At 44.5% G+C, this 19021-nt stretch overlaps 1 protein-coding gene across 1 annotated transcript in view; it reads right to left on the reverse strand.

The window, feature by feature from the left end:
- LOC139259642 (putative leucine-rich repeat-containing protein DDB_G0290503) overlaps positions 1-10250 on the reverse strand; it is an 82365-nt gene extending 72115 nt beyond the window's left edge. The window contains exons 1-2 of the mRNA XM_070875156.1: positions 10178-10250; positions 9687-9757 (exon numbers count right to left, since the gene is read on the reverse strand). Coding sequence (XP_070731257.1) covers positions 9687-9757; positions 10178-10225 — 119 coding nt within the window. The 5' untranslated portion in view covers positions 10226-10250. The remainder of the gene's footprint in view (positions 1-9686; positions 9758-10177) is intronic.
- Positions 10251-19021: the final 8771 nt, after the last annotated feature.

A 19021-nucleotide genomic window follows, 5' to 3' on the forward strand; every position in this document is an offset into this window, starting at 1 on the left:
CTTTGACAAGGTCCCACATAAGAGATTGGTGTGCAAAATCAAAGCATATGGTATTGGGGGTAATGTACTGGCGTGGATAGAAAATTGGTTGGCAGACAGGAAGCAGAGAGTCGGGATAAACGGGTCCTTTTCGGAATGGGAGACAGTGACTAGTGGAATGCCGCAGGGCTCAGTGCTGGGACCCCAGCTCTTTACAATATACATTAATGATTTAGATGAAGGAATTGAGTGTAATATCTCCAAGTTTGCAGATGACACTAAACTGGGTAGCTGTGTGAGCTGTGAGGAGGACGCTAAGAGGCTGCAGGGTGACTTGGACAGGTTAGGTGAGTGGGCAAATGCATGGCAGATGCAGTATAATGTGGATAAATGTGAGGTTATCCACTTTGGTGGCAAAAACACGAAGGCAGAATATTATCTGAATGGCGGCAGATTAGGAAAAGGAGAGGTGCAACGAGACCTAGGTGTCATAATTCATCAGTCATTGAAAGTTGGCATGCAGGTACAGCAGGTACAGAAGGCAAATGGCATGTTGGCCTTTGTAAGAGAAATTTGGCATTAGGGGTACCAGCGGGACAAGGGTTAAAGTGCTGGTTCCTGCAATGGCCCATAAGGAGGTAAAAAGCCTCTCTTCGGCCTTGTACCAAGGCTCCAGAAGTTATCAATTCAATAATATTCCGACAGGATATGATGTGAGAACCTAAACAGACATTGATAAGACCTTGTGAAGAGGCTCGAGGCGACTCACAGGCACCAAGGAAATGTATAACGAATTCAGACCTAATAAAGTCATTCTAGTCACGGCCTAAAGCGGTCACGAGGGTCTTGGCCTGTCAATCCAAAGTAGCACTAATAAGGTAGTCCAATTAGAGAAGTAGCACTGATAAGGTAGTTCAATTAGAAATCTAGGGAGGTCTTGTCCGGGAACAGAGGGGTTTTGAAATGTATAAAAGTTGTATGATTGTGCTGTTCGGGGAGCATCTCCACTCACAGGCGACTGTGATAAGAAGTGTTCCCGGACGTTTGTAATAAAGATCGTTATACTTTGCCATCTGTCTCTGTCTGCTAACTTCGAGAATTGCTACGTGGGCTGGGGCGAGCGTCGGCCCTCTATATCAGTGGGCCCGCTCGTGGGAGAGGAAGCCTTCCCATCTCCCCCTTACAGCCTTCATAGCTAGGGGATTTGAGTATAGGAGCAGGGAGGTCTTACTGCAGTTGTACAGGGCTTTGGTAAGGCCTCACCTGGAATATTGTGTTCAGTTTTGGTCTCCTAATCTGAGGAAGGATGTTCTTGCCATTGAGGGAGTGCAGCGAAGGTTCACCAGACTGATTCCAGGGATGGCTGGACTGACATATGAGGAGAGACTGGATCAACTGGACCTTTATACATCGGAGTTCAGAAGGATGAGAGGGGATCTCATAGAAACGTATAAGATTCTGACGGGACGGGACAGGTTAGATGCGGAAAGAATGTTCCCGATGTTGGGGAAGTCCAGAACCAGGGGACATAGTCTTAGGATAAGGGGTAAGCCATTTAGGACTGAGATGAGGAGGAACTTCTTCACTCAGAGAGTTGTTAACCTGTGGAATTCCCTGCTGCAGAGAGTTGTTGATGCCAGTTCGTTGGATATATTCAAGAGGGAGTTAGATATGGCCAGTACGGCTAAAGGGATCAAGGGGTATGGAGAGAAAGCAGGAAAGGGGTACTGAGGGAATGATCAACCTTGATCTTATTGAATGGTGGTGCAGGCTCGAAGGGCCGAATGGCCTACTCCTGCAGCTATTTTCTATGTTTCTATGCTGGTGTGCTCATATATTATCCTCCTTCTCACATCTCACTTGCCCCTCATCTCACAATGTCTACTGATATACAAGCTGCACATGGTGTAAGCATGCACCTCCTGCTTTCCCACCCACTCCTCGCCACAATCCTACCTTTGTGCCTTCCTCATTTCAGACACCCAAGAAATCCAGCCTGCCTAGCCAGTGGCTCAACAGGAAGAGGGAGAGAAGACTGAAGAAGAAGAAACAGCGCCACTCGATTTCACATTGCCAGCCACTAACTCCTCGAGGTCATCCTGCAAGGCCATCTGCAATGACGCCCACTGAAATTCAGCAACCTTTCCCCAGCCATGCTGCAGCCACTGCTGTAATATCATTAGGATAAACAAAGGCAGATGTAAGACACTCACTAAGGGAATACAGAAAGATGATTAGTTTATTTTTTGATGTAATAATGGATGCATATATGGATAAAGTTGGATTGTAAAGCTTTTATTTCAGCATTGTGGCTAAGGGACACTGTGATGGTCAGTAACAGAGGGAAGGTAAGGTTTGGGACAAATGCTGAAAGGGGAATTAGGCTGTGTTCACTGGTACCGCAGGTGGATGATTCGATTCTGGATATCCTGGCCAGAAAGGGGCTGCCTGGTTTGCCTTCTTCCTTCCACTTCCTCTGCTTTTTCTTTTTCTGCTTCTTCTTCATATCTCTGTGAGCAGATTGTCCCCTTTGCTGCCTCTGTTTCGTCTCCATGTGAAGTTGCAGCCCAAGGGGGAATGCGACTAGTCCCCAGGACTGGGAGCAAATGGTGTTCTCTGAGGTCTTCCTTTAAATTCCAAAGCCTTGCAAGCATCCAGCAGCACTCCCTGCACACTTTAACAACTTTTGAAATATATTGCAACAAGCCACTACTCCAATAAAATGGAAAAATCCAGTCCAAAAGCTAAATTTACCTGAAAGATATGTGTGTTCCTTTAAGAAGCATTGGCAGCGTGTCTGTAATACTGCTGCATGCTGTTCTTGTGTGTGTGGTTTGGAGAGGGCGGTATCCCCAGCGATGATGTCCAAAATCACAGTTGTGCGTCAATTCAGGTGCTGCACGGCAATTGACATCACGATCTGCACAGTTACATGTGGGTGAGTGGAGTGCAGCCAACGGCAGCGCTACTGACCTCTCCAAAATAGCGGCTATGTTCCGCATCGGAAGTGGGCAGCCACCATTTTTTCAGCAAAACTGACCATAACAGCCAGCGCAAGACCTCTGAATTTTGCGACCACAGTGTCTACAGTTAGCCTGTGGTGGGGTGTCACAATGTTGAGCTCATCAGATAAAACATTTACTTTATCTCAGTTGACATTATCATACAAGGAGATATCGGGCAGTGAACCCTCACAAAAGTGATGGCATGGACGAAGTATACCCCTGTGGTGTATTTCCCTATAGGAAGAGAGTATGCATTCCATTTTGAGGAAACAGAAACTCTACTTATGTGGATTTCTTAGCAGTTTGGTTTTGAGACTCTTAAAGAAAGGAACTATTTTTATATAACATCCCTTTGCAAAAATGCAGCACTCGTTCAATACTGTGCTATTAGATTTGGTAGCACTCTCACCTCTGAGTCAAAAAGTTGAGATTAATTCCCATTCGATGACATAAAAGTCCCACTATCCATAGAACATAGGAGAAGAAGAACAGTCCTCATACAGGAAACACAGAAAGTTAGCGTGCAGGTACAACAAGCAATTAGGAAGGCAAATGGCATACTGACCCAAATTACAAGGGGGTTGGAGTACAAGAGTAAGGAAGTCTTACTACAATTGTACAAGGCTTTGGTGAGACTACGCCTGGAGTACTGTGCACAATTTTGGTCTCCTTATCTGAGAAAGAACATACATGCCTTAGAGGCGGTGCAACGAAGGTTCATGAGATTCATCCCTGGGATGAGAGGATTGTCCTATGAGGAGACATTGAGTCGATTGGGCCTATACTCTCTGGAGTTTAGAAGAATGAGAGGTGATCTAATTGAAATAAGATTCTGAGGGGGATTGACAGGGTAGATGCTGAGAGGTTGTTTCCCCTGGCTGGATAGTCTAGAACTAGGGGCGAAAGTCTCAGGATAAGGGGTCAGCCATTTAAGATTGAGATGAGGAGGAATTTCTTCATTCAGAGGGTTGTGAATCTTTAGAATTCTCTGCCCAAAAGGGCTGTTGATGCTGAATCGTTGAGTATATTCAAGACTGGGATAGATAGATTTTTGGACTCTATGGGAATCAATGGATATGGGAATTGGACAGGAAAGTGGAGTTGAGGGCGAAGATCGGCCATGAGCTTATTGAATGGCGGAGCAGGCTCGAAGGGCCGTATGGTCTACTCATGTTCCTAACTCTTATGCTCTTAAGAAGAAATTCTCTTAATTACCAACATTTCTCCCTCACCACAAAAAGCATCATTCATCTCCATGCTGTTTACGTGACCTTGCTGTGTATGGCTTCCATGCTTGTCGATGTAATAATAGTAACTGCAATTCAGAAAGTGAGTCTTTGTATGAAAAATGCTTTGGGATGTCCTGAGCAACGTAGTAAGTCACTATATTAACTTAAACTCTTTCTTACTTTTACTAAGGTATGGTGATGAGTTTCCGTACATGCTGGACACCTGGCTAACCAAACAAAAAGGAAAATCAATCAATCCAATCGTGCCTTGGCTCCTCCACTGGGGAGAGGGTTGGAATCCTCACTTTTAATTATGGTAATACTACCTGCAAACTTCTGGTTCATTGAGTCAAGATTCTAGGCCATAAATAGCTGTTAATGGGAAGTTGAAGGGTAATCAATTATTTCTAAACCTTGAGGGGTTGAACTGGCTTTAAGTATTCCCATCATTTCTCAGAAAGTCAAGTAAGTGTGGATTGGTCAATAAACATCAATCCAATAAAGTTGGTAAATTGCAGAGGGGAAGAAACTTTGATCTTCTAAGTACTCACTTAGGACGCTGATATTATTTTTGATGTTTTATTCTTCCTACCAAAGTGGATAACCTCACATTTTCCCACATTATACTCCATCTGCCAAATTTTTGCCCACTCACTTAACCTATATCTCTTTGCATACTCTTTGTGTCCTCCTCACAACTTGCTTTCTCACCTATCTTTGTATCATCAGCAAATTTGGATCCAATACACTCGGTCCCTTCATCCAAGTCATTAATATAGATTGTAAATAGCTGCGGCCCCAGCACTGATTCCTGTGGCACCCCACTAGTTACAATTTGCCAACCTGAAAATGACTCATTTATTCAGACTCTCTGTTTTTTGTTAGTTAGCCAAACCTCTATCCATACTAATATATTACCACCAACACCATGTGCTCTTATCTTGTGTAGTAGCCTTTTATTTGGCACCTCATCGAATGTCTTTTGGAAATCCAAATACACGACATCTACTGGTTCCCCTTCATCCACCCTGCTTGTTACATCCTCCAAGAACTCTAATCAATTTGTCAAATATAATTTCCCTTTTATAAAACCATGTTGATTCTGCTTGATTGTATTATGATTTTCTAAATGTCTTGCTATTACTTCCTTAATAATGGATTCCAGCATTTTCCCAATGACAGATGTTAGGCTAACTGGTCTCTCGTTTCCTGCTTTCTGTCTCCCTCCTTTCTTGAATACGGCATTACATTTGCGGTTTTCTAATCCGCAGGGACCTTTCCAGAATCTGTGGAATTTTGGAAGATTACAACCAATGCATCCACTATCTCTGTCGTCACTTCTTTTAAGACCTAAGATGCAGGCCATCGGGTCCAGGGACTTGTCAGCTCTTATTCCCATTACTTTGCCTACTACTTTTTCTTTAGTAATAATGATTGTTTTAATTTCCTCCCTCCATTTTGTCCCCTGATTTTCTACTATTATTGGGATGCTTTTAGTGTCTTCTACCATGAAGACAGATACAAAATATTTGTTTAAATTCTCTGCCATTTCCTTGTTTCCTATTATTCATTCCCCAGTCTCAACCTCTAAGGGAGCAACATTTACTTTAGCTACTCTCCTCCTTTTGATATACTTGTAGAAACTTTTACTGTCTGTTTTTATATTTCTTGATTAGTAGTCCTGGCTTCTGTTTCACTTGTTCAATAATATAAACAACTACACTACCGTACCCAGTTTATCTAAAGGAGACCATCTTTTCCTTTTCCTCTGAACAATACTCCAGGCACTAATTAGTACTGGACCATCCTTGCCCCATGTTTGAATTGGTTGTTAATGAAGCCACAGGATCTTTGTCGGTACTGCGTTCCCCCTGCTGCAGTAGGGGGGCACTATATTGTTGCAATGTACAAATGGATTCACAGAAGATTGGAGTCAATTAGTACTGACTGATACTTAAAGTGGGACTAATTGAAAAATAACTGTAATTAGTCAGTATCAAAATAGTTCTGCAAGCTGCAAATACCAATTCATTCCAGTTGCCACAAAAAAGGTATATTTGAAGCATTTTCTTGACTGAGATACAGGACCTGAGCTTTTGAGTCTGGTGTTTCATCAGGCTAAGTACTGGCGGACAATGCTGATGGTTTTTGAACCTACTTCTGCAAATTATGTAGTACTTGAAAATAGCTTCTCTTGGTTATAATGATCCAGGTGAAGAATCTGAAGGAGATGAAGTATGAGTTTACACCTGGAGTACAGTGTACAGTTTTGGCCTCCTTACCGAAGGAATGATACACCAGTTTTAGAGGGAGTACAACAAAGGTTCACTAGACTGATTCCTAGGATGGGGCAATTGTCCTTTGAGGAGAGATTGAGCAAAATAGGGGTACGGTAGCATAGTGTTTATGTTATTGGACGAGTAATCCAGTGGCCTGGACTAATCATCCAGAGATGTGAGTTCAAATCCCACCATGGCAGCCATGGAATTTCGATTCAGTTAATTAAATAAATCTGGAATAAAAGTCTAGTAGTATGATTGTTGTAAAAACCCTTCACTAATGCCCTTTATGGAAAGAAATTGGACATCCTCACCTGTTCTGGCCGATATGTGACTCCAGACCCACAGCAATGTGGTTGACTCTTAACTGCCCTCTGAAATGGCCTAGCAAGCTGTTCAGTTATACCAAACCGCAGCGAAAAAATAATAAGAATAAAACCGGACAGGTCACCCAGCATCAACCCATGCACTGGCTTCAGACATGACAACGGCACAACCAGCCCAGTCAACCCTGCAAAGTACTCCTCACTAACATCTGGGGATGTGTGCCAAGTTTGGGAGTGTTGTCCCACAGACTACTCAAGCAAAGGCCTGACATAGTCATACTCACAGAATCACACCTTTCAGAAAATGTCCCAGACCTCCTGCTGATTTCCACCACAATCTGCAATGTCATGGTCTGGCATATCCATCACTCTATCATTACCATCAAGCCAGGGGACCAACCCTGGTTCAATGAAGAGTGCAGAAGAGCATGCCGGGAGCAGCACCAGGCATACCGAAAAATGAAGTGACAACCTGGGAAGTTGCAACACTGGACTACATGCATGCTAAGCAACGGAAACAGCATGCTATAGACAGAGCTAAACGATCCCACAATCTATGGATCAGATCAAAGCGCCACAGTCCTGCCATATCCAGTCATGAATGGTGGTGGAAAATTGTACAACGAATGGGAGGAGGAGGCTCCATAAATATCCCCATCCTCAATGATAGTGCAGCCCAGCATGCACGTGCAAAAGACAATGCATTCGCAACCATCTTCAGCCAGAAGTGTCGTGTGGCTGGGTCACAACAGTTCAAGCACAGCTCTAGGCCTCGTGGAGTTATTCTACAGATAAGTAGAGACATATTAACTGGCGCTGAGGATGGGATGTGAAGCGGACCATCACCTTAAGCCAGGCGTTCACGACCTCAACGTTGAGATTCTCCCAGAATCAAGTTCTGTGCAGAAAATAACTGTTGTGATCTTAGTCTCTTTATTGTAACCCAGAGTGAGGCAGCAATGTGTGCTCAGCCTTTTATATAGCTCCTGCCTGGGCCTCCCACAGTTGCACCCTCTAGTGGTACCAGCATAGTATGTACAGAGTATACAAACATGACACAAAGAATGAGATACCGCATACAAAGGTCAACGAATCACCCTTGTGAATTCAGTTAGTACCTGTCTTCTATGTTCCTTTGCCTGTCCTAGTGTTCATACGAAGTGCTACGCCAGTGGCTGCAGTTTGGCTGGTGGAAACATAGAAACATAGAAAATAGGTGCAGGAGTAGGCCATTCGGCCCTTCGAGCCTGCACCACCATTCAATATGATCATGGCTGATCATGCAACTTTAGTACCCCAATCCTACTTTCTCTCCATACCCCTTGATCCCTTTAGCTGCAAGGGCCATATCTAACTCTCCTCATCTCAGTCTTAAATGGCTTACCCCTTATCCTTAAACTGTGACCCCTGGTTCTGGACTTACCCAACATCGGGAAGATTCTTCCTGCATCTATCCTGTCCAATCCTGTCAGAATTTTATATGTTTCTATGAGATCCCCTCTAATTCTTCGAAATTCCAATGAATATAAGCCGAGTCGATCCAGTCTTTCATCATGTGTCAGTCTGGTGAACCTTCACTGCACTTTCTCTCTTGTGTATCTGTAAAGCATGCACTCCCATGTTCTGCCACCAGAGAGTGCATCCCCTGAAGTCCCAAGGGATCCCAGCATCCCTTGGGAGCACTGTATATAAGCTGGCCCCTAAAGCCTGTTCCTCAATCTGGAGTGCCTTAATAAAGACTGAAGTCACTGTTACTTTAACCTCCCTGTGTGCAGTCTCATCTGTGTTAGGAACACAATAACTGGCGACGAGTATACAAATCCAACGCAAAGATGCAACAAACTGTGGGCATCCTGGAGAAGTTCTCGGAGGGTGAGGACTGGGAAGCCTATTTCGAACAGCTAGACCAGTACTTTGTAGCCAACGAGCTGGACGGAGAAGGAAGCACTGCAAAAAGGAGAGCGGTCCTCCTCACGGTCTGCAGGGCACCAACCTACAGCCTCATGAAGAATCTTCTGGCTCCGGTGAAACCCACAGTTAAGTTGTATGAGGAGCTGTGTACACTGGTTCGGGAGCATCTCAACCCTCTGCCTTCTGAGCATATGGCTGGATGGCCTCCTGTGGATAGAGCACATCTCGTCTACTCTCCACCTCCTCCACCAAGGCCTCCAGTATAGCATCCGAGAATCTTGGAGCTTGCTCTCTGCCATGTTATGCCATTATTCAGTCTTTTTCCACGTCAGAATAAGTTTGACTTCCACCATCTGCTCCATCCACAATGCACCTCCCTTTTAAGAGGTGCAGGCTGGCTTTAAGTAGTGCAGGCTAGCTTTAAGTGGTGCTAGCTGCTCACAATTTTGGGCCCCCTGCTGAGGTGTGCAGACACTAAACAGCGTGGTTAGTGCTGGCTGCATGCTACAATCATGTTAATTAGCAGGCAGCACAAAGTTGGCATGCTGCGTGCATTGGAAGCAACGGGTGCGTGATCCCCACACCCGTTTTCGGGCCCTGTCCAATTTAGCTCCATTGGAAACCAAGCTTATTTTTCAAAGTGTAATAGGAAAGTTGTGGATTACTGCAGGTCTTTGCACATTTATTTTTATTGCAAAGTAAATCTTCTTTACAATCACAATAAAAGAGTATAACTCATTTCAAATGTTTTGATTTTGATTGAATCTGTTGCAATAATGACATTTCAGAAATATTAAACATAATTTTCCTGGTTCAAATCGGTGGCTTCCGAAACAGAGAAACTTAGCTAAAGCTCATTGTATGCAGTGAAATTGTCAACATGCTAAAAAGAATATCAAATGAACAGCTGCAATGCAATAGATGATATTCAAATGCAGATATGATACAACTACTTACTCTTGATTTTCCAGACGACTTCTGAGCTGATTGAGCAGTATCTGCTGACTGGCAGAATGACTCTGTAATGCCTATTTAATAGAATAGAAGGTCATATGCATTGAATATTCAAACTGCCATAGCGTTCTCAAGTGTTATGCATGTGAAAGGAAACAAAGACAGTAGTTACAGAATTTCAGCAATGTTTATTTCTCAAACAACATTTTTTGCCAAAGAACTTAGTAAAAATGGAATTTCATTAACCATCTATGTCTTGTAACTGGAACGAGTTAAGCAATAGCTATGTTTATTCATGTGAAAAATAAGAATACACTGGAGTTTCTAATAACTCACTCAGCTTTGGTTTATGAATTATAAGAGAATTGAACAGATTATGAGTAGTGCACATGGAATAATGAAAATTATTGCTAAGTACTGCAAAAATAGTAACAAGTATCACTGTATGTTAAAAAAACCTACACAATGAAAATAATAGGGTTTATTTTACATACCCATATTTGTTCTGTTTCATTTTTCTTTTCTTCTAACTCAGTTTTCATCTTATTCAATTCTTGATGCAAAACTTCAATGGTTTCCTGTAAACAGCTGTGAAACAATATTCTGATTCTGAAAATGCAGTCATTGAAAATAATGCTTGTACCACAATGATTTAATCAGGAGCAATATCTTCACTGAAACCATCAAGTACATTGAGTCTCGTTCTTTTGATCTGATGAATGAACCCTTAGGTCTAAGTGTCATATCAAATACCAAAAAGTATATTATTATTATTTCTTTACAAGAGTAGAAACATAGAAAATAGGTGCAGGAGCAGGCCATTCAGCCCTTCTAGCCTGCACCGCCATTCAACGAGTTCATGGCTGAACATGAAACTTCAGTACCCACTTCCTGCTTTCACGCCATACCCCTTGATCCCCGAGTAGTAAGGACTTCATCTAACTCCCTTTTGAATATATTTAGTGAATTGGCCTCAACTACTTCCCGTGGTAGAGAATTCCACAGGTTCACCACTCTCTGGGTGAAGAAGTTTATCCTTATCTCGGTCCTAAATGGCTTACCCCTTATCCTTAGACTGTGACCCCTGGTTCTGGACTTCCCCAACATTGGGAACATTCTTCCTGCATCCAACCTGTCCAAACCCGTCAGAATTTTAAACGTTTCTATGAGGTTCCCTCTCACTCTTCTGAACTCCAGTGAATACAAGCCCAGTTGATTCAGTCTTTCTTGATAGGTCAGTCCCACCATCCCGGGAATCAGTCTGGTGAATCTTCGCTGCACTCCCTCAACAGCAAGTATGTCCTTCCTCAAGTTAGGAGACCAAAACTGTACACAATACTCCAGGTGTGGCCTCACCAAGGCCCTGTACAACTGTAGCAACACCTCCCTGCCCCTGTACTCAAATCCCCTCGCTATGAAGGCCAACATGCCATTTGCTTTCTTAACCGCCTGCTGTACCTGCATGCCAACCTTCAATGACTGATGTACCATGACACCCAGGTCTCGTTGCACCTTCCCTTTTCCTAATCTGTCACCATTCAGATAATAGTCTGTCTCTCTGTTTTTACCACCAAAGTGGATAACCTCACATTTATCCACATTATACTTCATCTGCCACGCATTTGCCCACTCACCTAACCTATCCAAGTCACTCTGTAGCCTCATAGCATCCTCCTCGCAGCTCACACTGCCACCCAACTTAGTGTCATCCGCAAATTTGGAGATACTACATTTAATCCCTTCGTCTAAATCATTAATGTATAATGTAAACAGCTGGGGCCCCAGCACAGAACCCTGCGGTACCCCACTAGTCACTGCCTGCCATTCCGAAAAGTACCCATTTACTCCTACTCTTTGCTTCCTGTCTGACAACCAGTTCTCAATCCACGTCAGCACACTACCCCCAATCCCATGTGCTTTAACTTTGCACATTAATCTCCTGTGTGGGACTTTGTCGAAAGCCTTCTGAAAGTCCAAATATACCACATCAACTGGTACTCCTTTGTCCACTTTATTGGAAAGTAAAGTTGGTCCGGATTTTGCGGGGCTGATGATGGCGTACTTTATAAGCCTTGTAAAAGGCCCTGGAAGTTGCGCATATGTGAAAACCCAGAACTTGCAATTTGGCAAGGTTCGCCTTAACAGATCATACGAACTGACCCAAAACTCACTTTCGCTGGCGCAGAGTTGGGCTATTTGTCTCAAACCTTGGAAGTGGCTTTGTCACTTGGATTGAATGGAGAGATATTATTTAACCTTGAACAATGGGGCTTTGGTGAAAGCAATGGATTGCTTTGAGGTGTTGTTGGGGGTGGGGGGAACTTAGTACAGCATGTGGCAGCCATACGGCTGCATTACATAAGAAATAGGAGCAGGAGTAGGCCACCTAGCCCCTCGAGCCTGCTCCACCATTTAATAAGATCATGGCTGATCTGATCATGGACTCAGCTCCACTTCCCTGCCCTCTTCCCCATAACCCTTTATTCCTTCTCGCTCAAAAATCTGTCTATCTCCGCCTTAAATATATTCATGACCCAGCCTCCCCAGCTCTCTGGGGCAGAGAATTCTATATATTTACAACCCTCAGAGAAGAATACCTCCTTATCTCAGTTTTAAATGGTCGGCCCTTTATTCTGAGACTATGGGCTAGAACCTCCACTTTTTTTGCATGCTTAACGCCCACTTTACCGCTGAAATTATGTATAATGCCCATATATTGCCCATTTTGGCACAAAATGGAAACTGGCGGGCATTTTTCGGAAACTTATCGCCAAGCATTACTTTCCCCATGTGGTTAACACCGAAAAAAAATATTACCACCCGCCCACTTTTTTTGGGCGGAATCAGCAGAATGGGTAAATTCAACGCCCATAAGATCGCCCAGCGTTACTTTCTGCACGGAATTAACGCCGAGATTCAATATTAATGCCCGACGACTGCTTTTTGTCATAAAGAGCATATTTACCCAAACTAGTGGCCATGGAGATCGCCCATCGCCAATTTCACCACCTCCCACACATTTCGGCCACAATATCGCTCGCTCAAGCAAACGTCCACAAAAAGTGGAACTAACCGGAATGAATCACAGCGTTATAGATGCCATGTTGTAGATCACATGCCACATCCTTTAAAAGGCTACTGTGCTTCAACCTCGGCGGAGCTCGGATGTCCTCTGTAGGTCGTTGGAGTTGATCTCTAAAAACATCTTGAGCACACTGTGACTGATTGAAATTCAGGAGTTGTGCTTGTCGGGATATTCCTTGTTTGTGTGCAATCGATGGAAAACAGAGAGCTACTGCAATGGGGCCTGTCCTTTCTCACCCTCTCTTGGTGATTAAATACATGCAGCAGATTTGACATCACCAAAGGAATGCTGCACTGCATTATGTGCCCAATGTACGAAGTGATAGACAGATGAGGAGGACCAGACATTACACCCCCCACAAGTACAAGGAGAAGCATTCTTACCTTGACTTGCGCGGCACCACCTGCCTTCGGAGACTGCGCTTCCACAAAGAGGTTATCACTGAGGTATGCCAGCCGATAAGGGCAGGCCAGCAGCCTGCCAGCACCATTAGAACTGCACTATCCATCAAGGTCAAAGTCACGCGTCACTGTTGTTCTACACCTCGGGTTCTTTTTAGGTCACAGCTGGAGACATTTACGGACTTTCTCAGCATACCACACATCGCTGCATTAGACAGGTCACGGAAGCCCTGTACGCATGCAGGAGGGACTTGATCAGCTTCCCTATCACCAGGGAGGCACAGATCGTGAGGGCTCCAGGTTTCTCCAGAATTGCAAACTGCCCCAAGGTGCAGCGAGCAATAGACTGTACGCACATCGCGATGCGGGGACCTTTTCAGGATGCTGAGGTTTTTAGGAACCGCAAGGGATTCCACTCCCTGAATGTCCAGCTGGTTGTCATCTACCAGAAAATTATACTGGCAGTGAATGCTCAATTTCCCGGCAGCATCCATGATGCTCACATCCTGCGAGAGAGCACTGTATCTGACTTGTTTAACAATGAGTCACAATGTCGATGCTGGATGCTTGGGGACAAAGGATATGGCCTCGCCACCTGGCTGATGACCCCTGCGTAACACCCACACCAAGGCCGAGAGGCGCTACAACGAAAGCCACAGAGTAACTCGCAATATCGTGGACAAAACCATTGGAGTGCTGAAGCAACGCTTCAGATGCCTGGACCACTCAGGAGGCAAGCTCCAATACCACCCTGAGCAGGTAGCTCAATTTGTGGTGTTCTGCTCCATGCTACACAACTTGGCTATCAGGAGGGGACAGGAATTGCCTGATGAGTCTGACAGTCTATCTCACCAGAGAGAGGCAGAGGAGGACGAGGAGGTGGACGCTGACATCAGGCCAGACAATCAGGCTGACGCTGAAGCCATGCCCCTGCACCCCTGTAGGCTGCATGAAAGGGCCCATGGTGACATGATAGCTGCAAGGGCCTTACGTCAGGAGCTCTTCAATGATCGCTTTGCCTGAAAGAACATTGGTGTTACTTATAAGGCTGACACACTGCTGGGTGTGCAGGTCATACATCAATGGTGGGCATCACCTTAGTGGCAATTAAAGTTTACGTTGATTGAAGTTAAATGTGATTATACCCTTTGATGTTAAGGAATCACCAGCGTGTAATGGTGCAGCTATCTGAGCCAATTCGCTGCAAGGTTTTGTTAAATAAACAACATTTAAACTGAACATTAGTCTGAAATCATCAGCATTTCTGTACAAACCAACCCTTCCCACCGCCCGCCCCCCCCCCCCCACCCCCGCTTCTTCTCCTCCCCACCTCTACCCCTTACCCTTACCCTCCTGACTCCAAGCCGCCTGGCCGAGGAGGTCCTCAGGCGATGCTTCATTGGGAGAGAGGGGGGCTTGGACGGATATGGGAGAAGATGGTCCCAAGGTGCGAGCGTGCTCCGAGCCATAAGCAAGATGTTGCTGCAGGCTCTCATGTGTGGTTGGCAATGGGGGTGCGTCACCTTGGGGTGCAGTGCGGCGCTCTGGGACCACTGGGAGCCCTCTGCACCAGTGTTCCTGGCTACCAGCTGCAGGGCGTCCTCCATCCCTTCCATGTTATATCTTATTTTTTGGACAAAAACTCGGTGCCAACTATGGTTTAAAAACAAGTATTAAAAAACTTTACATAAACGCACGCAGCATTCGAAACAAAGTAAATGAGTTGACGGCACAAATCATTACAAATGTATGATTTGGTGGCCATTACTGAAATGTGGTTCCAGGGTGCCCAAGACTGGGAATTAAACATCTGACAATTCGGAAAGATAGACAAGAAGGGAAAGGAGGTGGGGAAGCTCTGTTAATAAAGGATGCTATCAGGGCAGTTGTGAGAGACGATATTGGCTCTAATGAACAAAATGTTGAATCATTGTGAGTGGAGGTTAGAGATAGTAAGGGGAAAAAGTCACTGGTGGGCGTAGTTTATAGGCCCCCAAATAATAACTTCACGGTAGGGCGGACAATAATCAAGGGAATAATGGAGGCATGTGAAAAAGAAACGGCAGTAATCATGGGGGATTTTAACCTACATATCGATTGGTCAAATCAAATCGCACGGGGTAGCTTTGAGGAGGAATTCATAGAATGCATACGGAATTGTTTCTTAGAACAGTATGTTACAGAACCTACAAGGGAGCAAGCTATCTTAGACCTGGTCCTGTGTAATGAGACAGGAATAACAAATGATCTACTGGTAAAAGATCCTCTCGGAATGAGTGATCACAGTATGGTTGAATTTGTAATACAGATTGAGGGTGAGGAAGTAGTGTCTCAAACGAGCATACTATGCTTAAACAAAGGGGACTACAGTGGGATGAGGGCAGAGTTGGCTAAAGTAGACTGGGAACACAGACGAAATGGTGGCACAATTGAGGAACAGTGGAAGACTTTTAAGGAGCTCTTTCATAGTGCTCAACAAAAATATATTCCAGTGAAAAAGAAGGGCGGTAAGAGAAGGGATAACCAGCCATGGATAACCAAGAAAATAAAGGAGAGAATCAAATTACAAACCAATGTGTATAAGGTGGCCAAGGTTAGTGGGAAACTAGAAGATTGGGAAAATTTTAAACGACAGCAAAGAATGACTAAGAAAGCAATAAAGAAAGGTAAGATAGATTACGAAAGTAAACTTGCGCAAAACATAAAAACAGATAGTAAAAGCTTTTACAGATATATAAAACGGAAAAGAATGACTAAAGTAAATGTTGGTCCCTTAGAAGATGGGAAGGGGGATTTAATAATGGGAAATGTGGAAATGGCTGAGACCTTAAACAATTAATTTGCTTCGGTCTTCACAGTGGAAGACACAAAAACCATGCCAAAAATTGCTGGTCACAGGAATGTGGGAAGGGAAGACCTTGAGACAATCACTATCACTAGGGGCTAGTGCTGGACAGGCTAATGGGACTCAAGTTAGACAATTCCCTGGTCCTGATGAAATGCATCCCAGGGTATTAAAAGAGATGGTGGAAGTTATACAGATGCATTCATTATAATCTACCAAAATTCTCTGGACTCTGGGGAGGTACCATCGGATTGGAAAGCAGCTAATGTTTAAAAAAAGGGACAGACAAAAGGCAGGTAACTATAGGTCGGTTAGTTTAATATCTGTAGTGGGGAAAATGCTTGAAGCTATCATTAAGGAAGAAATAGCGGGACATCTAGATAGGAATAGTGCAATCAAGCAGATGCAACATGGATTCATGATGGGGAAATCATGTTCAACTAATTTACTGGAATTCTTTGAGGATATAACGAGCATGGTGGATAGAGGTGTACCGATGATATGGTGTGTTTAGATTTCCAAAAGGCATTCGATAAGGTGCCACACAAAAGGTTACTGCAGAAGATAAAAGTACACGGAGTCAGAGGAAATGTATTAGCATGGATCGAGAATTGGCTGGCGAACAGAAGGCAGAGAGTCGGGATAAATGGGTCCTTTTCGGGTTGGAAATCGGTGATTACTGGTGTGCCACAGGGATCGGTGCTGGGACCACAACTGTTTACAATATACATAGATGACCTGGAAGAGGGGACAGAGTGTAGTGTAACAAAATTTGCAGATGACACAAAGATTAGTGGGAAAGCAGGTTGTGTAGAGGACACAGAGAGGCTGCAAAGAGATTTAGATAGGTTGAGCGAATGGGCTAAGGTTTGGCAGATGGAATACAATGTCGGAAAATGTGAGGTCATCTACCTTGGAAAAAAAAACAGTAAAAGGGAATATTATTTGAATGGGGAGAAATTGCAACATGCTGCAGTGCAGAGGGACCTGGGGGTCCTTGTGCATGAAACTCTTTTTTTGGAGTCCTTGTGCATGAATCCCAAAAAAGTTAGTTTGCAGGTGCAGCAGGTAATCAGGAAGGCGAATGGAATGTTGGCCTTCATTGCGAGAGGGATGGAGTACAAAAGCAGGGAGGTCCTGCTGCAACTGTATAGGGTATTGGTGAGGCCGCACCTGGAGTACTGCATGCAGTTTTGGTCACCTTACTTAAGGAAGGATATACTAGCTTTGGAGTGGGTACAGAGACAATTCACTAGGCTGATTCCAGAGATGAGGGGGTTACCTTATGATGATAGATTGAGTAGACTGGGTCTTTACTCATTGGAGTTCAGAAGGATGAGGGGTGATCTTATAGAGACATTTAAAATAATGAAAGGGATAGATAAGATAGAGGCAGAGAGGTTGTTTCCACTGGTCGGGGAGACTAGAACTAGGGGGCACAGCCTCAAAATACGGGGGAGCCAATTTAATACCGAGTTGAGAAGGAATTTCTTCTCCCAGAGGGTTGTGAATCTATGGAATTCTCTGCCCAGAGAAGCAGTTGAGGCTAGCTCATTGAATGTATTCAAATCACAGATAGATAGATTTTTAACCAATAAGGGAATTAAGGGTTATGGGGAGCGGGCGGGTAAGTGGAGCTGAGTCCACGGCCAGATCAGCCATGATCTTGTTGAATGGCGGAGCAGGCTTGAGGGGCTAGATGGCCTACTCCTGTTCCTAATTCTTATGTTCTTATGTTCTTATGTTCTTGGTGCAAAGTAGGCTTTTTGCTGCTGGTGAATCTCCGTTGTTCCTCCCACAACAGCCAAAGAAGCACACAGCACAGACACACACGCTTTCAGTGCCTCTGAGCTTCCTCTCTCTCTGTCTCCTCTTCTGTGCATGTCATGATGACCCTTGACCTCCTGAATCGCAGGAATCGAGCGTTGCCATGCCGTTGCTAAGGACGGCTACACTTTACGGCAGAAAGTCAGAAAAAGTTAACGCCACTGCCCATTTGATATTGCTCGCGGTAACGCCCATTTTCAAAAATGTAAATTAGGTGTTTTGAGAATGGGCGAGAAGCCAGCGATCTGAAAACCCTTTTTTAATGCCCACACCGGAAATAACGCTCAAAAGTGGAGGTTCTAGCCCCAAGTCCCCTAGTTTTAGTTTCTCCTGTAAGTGGAAATATACTCTCTGCATCCACCTTGTCTAACCCCCTCATTATCTTATATGTTTCGATAAGATCACCTCTCATTCTTCTGAACTCCAATGAATATAGGCCAAACCTACTCAACCTATCTTCATAAGTCAACCCCCTCATCTCCGGAATCAACCTAGTGAACCTTCTTTGAACAACCTCCAATGCAAGTATATTCTTCCTTAAATCATTTCTTATATCCTTCCTTAAAACATTGGAGCAAGTTAAATAAATCTGGCCATGATGAGACCATTCTTGGCCTCCCGGGCAGCAAGTGCACCACTACTGGTACCACCTGCATCTCAGGATCCTCCTTCTCCTGCTTGTCTTCCATCTGCTTGTCCTCTTCTTCCTCCTCCTCCTCCTCCTCCTCCTCTGAAGAGACTGTGTTCTGTGTTTTATGCTAATCCTGCAGCTCCAATCCTCGCTGCTGTGCTAGGCTGTGCAGCGGGCTGCAGGTGACGATGATTCTGGAGACCCTGGCTGGTGCGTATTGAAGGACTCCTCCAGATCTGTCAAGGCATCTGGAGTACATCTTTAGCATGCCTATTGCTTGTTCTATGACCCATCCGGTGGAGATGTAGCTCTCACTGAAGCGTTCTTCAGCTTCAGTACTTGGCCTCTTCAAGGGTGTCGTGAGCCACATCTTCACGAGATAGCCCTTATCTCCAAGCAACCAGCCGGTAAGACTGTTTGGAGGTGCAAAGAGCTGAGGGAGGGTGGACTGTTGTAGCACTAAAGAGACATGACAGCTGCCAGGGAATCCGGCACACATGCATAATCATCTTTTTATGGTTGCAGACAAGCTGCACTTTGAGGGAGTGG

Source organism: Pristiophorus japonicus, chromosome 1, assembly GCF_044704955.1.
Source record: "Pristiophorus japonicus isolate sPriJap1 chromosome 1, sPriJap1.hap1, whole genome shotgun sequence".
In the NCBI taxonomy this organism is placed as follows: Eukaryota; Metazoa; Chordata; class Chondrichthyes; family Pristiophoridae; genus Pristiophorus; species Pristiophorus japonicus.